Genomic DNA, 6,435 nt, shown 5'->3' with positions numbered 1-6,435 from the left:
TTATTATTAATTGAAGTCTTTTAATTCATTATTTAGGAATGTTTTAAGGTACGAGACAACTTCTAGGAGCACAATTTTGCCTTCATTCACTATTATAAATTAAGTGATTTTTAATTAAATGTCAATGCACACAGTTCGGAAACAATAATACTTTAAAATTTGATAATTGTAATGATGATAAGTTTAATAATGTAGGGTGCTATTCATAGACATTTCGCTAGCCCCGCTAAGAGCGTGCTAAACTAGCCCCGACTTTGCCAGAGGAGGGACGAATTATTCATATCGCTAACATTGGTTCATGAATACGAAAAACGTTAGTTTCGCTGATCATCCACCAGAAGCCCGCGCTAAAAATGTCTATGAATACGGCCCCTAATGTTTAAAATAGAACATTTTAAGAAATAAGATAGGCCTACAAGTTTAAATTTTATGACATTTCTGTCCGTTTCATAATTTATTGATTGGAAATTGAATAAAACAAATGGAATGAGGATGGTAAAAACCGCAGAAATGCAATTTCTGATACATGTCTCTCAACAAACCCTCAGAGAACAGTTTAACAACATAGATATCACAAAAACTAAAACGTGCATTAAACATAACACAATCAATACATATAATAAGATTAATAGGTAATGAATGACACATGTCACGTGTGATATTCGGAAACAGTCCTCTCCATCTGCTCTATACCCGCCACATATTCTCAGTCACTGAAACACATAGCGGTAATTGTTGTCTATTTTATTTCGTATGTCCTCATTTAATTGTGCAAGTAATGTTGGGTGATTTCTGTACACGCTTAGAATTAGATATCCATGTGAGAAAAAAGTTGATTGAATTGAGGCCTGATTATCTGAATGGGTATAGGCACTAGTATCGTGCATTATAGTGCTATGTTCGGTTCAATTTGATGAAGTTCGATATTCGCCGATGTTCGCTCTGCAGGAAGAGGCCTGTCGTGTTTATTTCACCTTATAAAAATATTCGCTTTCCTCCACTCCCTTCCAATTTTGTTTTAATCGCTTTAGGATTTCAGCACATACCTTACGGTTAGTTTTTCATACGAAATAAGACGCAGTTTGTAGTGTCTTGGTTACTTCTGTCATGTTCGAACAGTCTTGTTTTTTTCTGAACCGATGCATGCGGGTTGCGAGGTGAGAGGCCCCCTCGCACAAATCCGAGGAGTGGATCAAGACAGCACGTTTGCACATCTCCTTTTTATGTTAGGTTAGGTTCTTTTCAAACTGAAATGACGAGTGAAGCGTACAGTTAAAATTAGTCTAACCTAACCTAACCTAACCTAACCTAACCTAACCTAACCTAACCTAACCTAACCTAAACTAACCTAACCTAACCTTTTTATGTTAAGTTAGGTTAGGATAGGTTAGGTTAGGTTAGGTTAGAGTAATTTTAAGTGTACGCTTCACTCGTCATTTTAGTTTGAAAAGAACCCAACCTAACATAAAAAGGAGATGTGCAAACGTGCTGTCCTGATCCACTCCTCAAATCCGGACTACACGAGAGACAGTGGGTGGTTTCTATAACTGCGAGGTACGCAGATCTCGCATCTCGTAGCCATAGAAACCACTCACTATCTCTCGTGTAGTCCGGATTTGTGCGAGGCGAGACTCGCACTTCGCAAGCTTCATGCGTCGGTTCAGAAAAAACCAAGGTTTAATAGGCACTGCCTTCGCGATCTCCAAGCAGGTTACCAGTTGATTTAAAGCCATTGATTGAGTCGGGAGTGCCAACAGACAGGCAGGCGTATGAATGAATATGTACAGAGGCGTTTTGTTTAGCTTTAAAGCGAAAAATTATTTAATTTTATGTTAGAGATATATACCTATCTAGTGTTAAATATAGTTAATCTGTGACAATATTTTCAAGCAAATATTTCGCGGATTTTATTTTTTCTTGCGAAAGTCTTAATTTTCGCGATAAACAAGCACGAGAAATGGTGTAATTTTTATTGCAACGGCAAATCTTTGTCAAGTAAATGAGGAGAACAAGGATAACGGACTTACATCTGACATCTGTATTGCGATTATGTTTCATCAGCTTAACTCCTGATATAGTTAAACTCGTTATGAACAAAGGACGTACATGCGCACAGAGAAGTTGAAAAGTTCAGTTGTCAGAAGACAAGACTGTCTTTATTAACAGAAGCAAGTTTATATTTAGTCATTGTTAATTAAACTGCATTATTTTTGGTATGTAATGAAATCGTATTATCTTTATTTTTTGTAATAAAAGAGTGTTATTTTTATGTTACATAATAAAATGATATGTATTATTTTTATGTTATGTAATAAAAGAGTATTATTTTGGTTACATTCAATGAAGTATAATACAGTATATTTATGTATAGTTTTGCAGTACCTTATTGATTTGAATAATAACAGATCCAAATAGTTATAATCCGATCGCGTTCCGCCATTATGTATAAACAGAAGTTCAAAAAAGTAAGTAAGCGTATCTCTGCTGTTGGACAGTGGTTGTTTAGACAACTGTCCGAAGACAGGCTTGAACCTAATAAGTAACACCAATAAGGCATCATTCAGGAGGCAATTAGGCCAGGAAATAATAAGGTAGGGTAGAGTGGCCAGTTCCTTTCCCCCTCCAATGCATACATCGCCCATTAGCTACATATTCCACTAATCAGACTTCAGATGCATACAAATAATTGCTCTTCCTCTGACACATATTGTCAAGTGAGATGTACTGTCTGATAATAGATATACATATCAGCCAGAACCTCAAACAGAGGTAATGGAAAGTGATGTGGGTTAATAAAAGAAAAAGGACGTTCCTCTCCTATTTCCTATGCTTGATCTAAATAATATAAACAAGATAAATGTTAGAAAAGTTTTAATTAAGGATGATGAAATAAACATGAATCATTTCACAAGGTACAATTATTGAAAGTACAATGTTGGCATACAAAGCAAAAAATGCTAGGGATATGATAAAAAGAAACAAATGCTAGAGAGGTGATAAACATTGTAGGTTAAGCAGCTACGATTGGTTGAAACATGTCATTCCTTACTGTTTTATTGGTAAAAAGTAGTAAGACGTAGTAAAGGTTAATAGTCATTATAAAGACACGACTCTGAATATATAAGCATAAACTAATATTTCAAATATTAATTTTTTTAACCTTAAAAATCTTAAGACAGAAATCATCTGTAGTAATGTCACGAGAGGTCTGAGTTCCGCCGAGTTCGCTTCGCTCGTGGATTTATCTGGTAAATCTCAGACCTCGATTGACATTTATTAAGACCATTTCGTGAATAAAATAAAAATGAAAATAATATATTCCTAAAATTCGATGACAAAATGTTAATAATTGTATATTTACGAATACTTATTCTATTCAGACACTGTGAAGTTGAAATAGATGAATATCGATTATTGCAATAAAGAAATTCGAAGTTATTATTCAGTAATACCAATTGTTTTATTTCGTTCACAAGATACAAATTTTATAGGCTACAATTATTATAGGTTAAGTTACCTGTAGGAGCAGGACCAATGTCAGCTGTACCTTATTTCGACCGTTACTCGTGCTACAGGAAAGCATTTTTTATAGCTCGACAAACGTGTGTAACGGAACTAAAGCTTCATCTGCACAGTTCAATATTCCAATCGCGTATGCGTGCAATCTGGGAAGAGTATTGAAAGAATCTAGTTTAAAAGTTACGTTCAATTCAGATCATGAAGATTTTGTGTCTACATGGTGCGCCGTTTTGAACGTCGTCTTCACTGCGTAAATATATTAATTAATGTGAAATATAAATCTTGCATTCATTGCATTTAAAGTAGAAAGAAAAGTTTAACCGTGTAGTTGCATCTTAATGTATTCATGATAATCAATTTACGGGGAAACAGTTGGCGACGACTAAACAAAAGAACGACCATGCGATAAATTGATAGCGATAGATCTAGCTGCAAAAATTATCGCAAAGTGTGACTTTGATTGTTTGGAATTCAAAATTTCATTACACTTCATTGGTCGAAAATGGAATGACGTCATATAAACGAAATAGTCGTAATAATTAACTGTATTTTCACAGGTGGGCGTGTACCTCTTGCTGCTTCTGCTTTCTTGCAACCAGCATGGAGCTGAGATGGCAGAGAACTTCAGTGATCGTCAACCAGAAGCATCGGATGAATTCAACAGCACTGACCCAGATGTTAGTGACATCAGATATTTTCCAAGATATAGGCCTTCTCAAAATACGTCAAATTCAGGACAGGAAGAAATAGTAGTTGTCAATATCGATAATGAAGACACAGAAAATTCAAATGATGAACTCGGTGGTGTGACTGAACAAACTGAAGAAAAGGAAAACTTTCAAGAATATGAAACAACAAGAGAGCGCATTGAAGAATATGACACTTCTACAACTCCCATTGCCTATGGTGAATACGATGAACTGAATACCAGTAGTACTGACGTATATTCTGATATGTTAGAAAAGATTAACAATTTGACATTTATCAAAGGTGAACTCGAAGGACTCGAGAGTAAAGTAGGGAAGATATTGCACCAATTCCTTGGTTCACTAGATGATGAAACTGGAAATAGAAGTGTCACTATAATGCATGAATACATGAAAGAATTCAGAGTGTTTCTCAAAGGATACGAATCGCTGGAAAATTTCGTAAATAAGTATAACACTTCAGGAAACATAACTGTTGACGGATTTTATGATTTACACACCTATAACAAAATATTGACATACAATGAAAGTGCAGAGAAAGCTGTAAATGATCTCCAGTCCGTGAACTTGAAATATGGATTTATTTGGAGCTGGCATCAAGAGATATTAAACAGAACTAATATATTCAATGAAATATGTAACGTGTCATATCTAGAAAAGAATATAGACGAAAAGGAGAGGGAGATACAATTCATAAAAGAATTCGCCAATGATATGAGAGTGCTTAGAAAATTCATAGAAAATAACAATCTTAGTGACATTTACTTAACCGATAAAACAAACAAATTCCTCAATCCCGTAACATACGATTCATTTGCGACTGTTCTTCAGAACGAGAGAGAAGATGACAAGAATATAGTGACGAAGCTTTTGAAACTTAGGGAAGCTATTAAGTACATGGAGACAGTAGTAAGTCCGTGCACTAAAATCGTTCTGTATTTGTTTGGGATAATCGGCAACGGTATTCTTCTTCTAATTTTCATACGCCACAAGGAAATGAGGACATCACCAAATGTAATGCTCATCAATCTCGCTTTTGGAGAGTTCCTTTCACTCACCGTTAGCATGCCCATCGCGTATATTTACTACTACGCAACCAAAGGAGTCGCGACGGACTTTGGCTGCAAGGCTTTCACTTTCTTTCGTGTACAAGGAATCGGAGTAAGCGCGTACTCATTGGTGGTGATCAGCATCCAGAGGTATGTCGCGATGACTCAATTCTTGGACAGAAGAGGCTTCGTAATAGGAAGAAAACTGAAGTCCTTCTTACTGCTCTTGATAGTCTGGATAATTGGAGGAATAATAGCCATACCGTACACATACTTCGCCGAAGAGAGTGGAAATTACTGTTACGCCGGACGTCGTGGTAAAGACCAAACGATGAGGGAAGTTACAGCAACTTGTGGTTTTATTGGTGTATGTCTTATACCGGTAGTACTGAATTCTGTTTTCTCTGGACTTAGTGCTGGTCATCTGAGGAAAAGTGCCAGACTTATGCCAGGTGAGAAGATGGGACAAGCCAAGTTACAAAAATCGCGTGTTTTGTCGTCAAACGTCCTAGTTGGGCTGGTGATCATATTTGCAGTTTGTTATATACCGTATTACCTTTTCGGCTTTCTATACGTGGTAATCGGATTTCATATGGAGGATATTACATATAGATACGTGATATCATATACATATGATCTTATATTTTGTCATTCTTCGTTGAACCCAATAGCCCTATATGTAATCAGTAACAGGTATCGGTACTATTTCAACAAGTATCTATTCTGTGGAAAATCTTGTCGCTCAGAAGAAAGCAGCAGTGAACACTCTGCACAAACAGTAACTTCTACTGTAGATTCAAATGTGTAAACATAAAGAAACAGTAACCATAATCTTTATTGTAATGGATTATATTCAACACTCATTCAGATTTCATTAAATTGTTCTCTACATACAATTCTTGTCTTAGGATCTATTGCAGTTGAAAGTGCACATGCAAAGTTACTTCTTCAAAAGGGAAAGTTCTTCAGAAAAGGTTAAATCTGATTCGTAGCCTTTTTACACAACTTCTTTGTTACATTATATGAATAGACAATGGTAATGACCTGTCTTTCTGAGGTATTATAAGCAATAAATTTTATTTTCATTAAGTACAAATACAAATCAGTTTTAACCTTCTCCTGAACACTTATCATTTTGGAGAAGTCACCTTCTCGCATGT

The 6,435-nt window shown here is 35.7% G+C and overlaps 1 protein-coding gene across 1 annotated transcript in view; it reads left to right on the top strand.

Moving 5' to 3' along the window:
• LOC138713268 (uncharacterized) overlaps positions 1-6,171 on the top strand; it is a 31,199-nt gene extending 25,028 nt beyond the window's left edge. Inside the window, exon 2 of the mRNA XM_069845228.1 lies at positions 4,077-6,171. Coding sequence (XP_069701329.1) covers positions 4,077-6,083 — 2,007 coding nt within the window. The 3' untranslated portion in view covers positions 6,084-6,171. The remainder of the gene's footprint in view (positions 1-4,076) is intronic.
• Positions 6,172-6,435: the final 264 nt, after the last annotated feature.

The sequence above is a fragment of the Periplaneta americana genome, chromosome 14 (genome assembly GCF_040183065.1).
Source record: "Periplaneta americana isolate PAMFEO1 chromosome 14, P.americana_PAMFEO1_priV1, whole genome shotgun sequence".
NCBI classification, from domain to species: domain Eukaryota; kingdom Metazoa; phylum Arthropoda; class Insecta; order Blattodea; family Blattidae; genus Periplaneta; species Periplaneta americana.
This window is presented reverse-complemented; position numbering and strand designations above follow the sequence as displayed.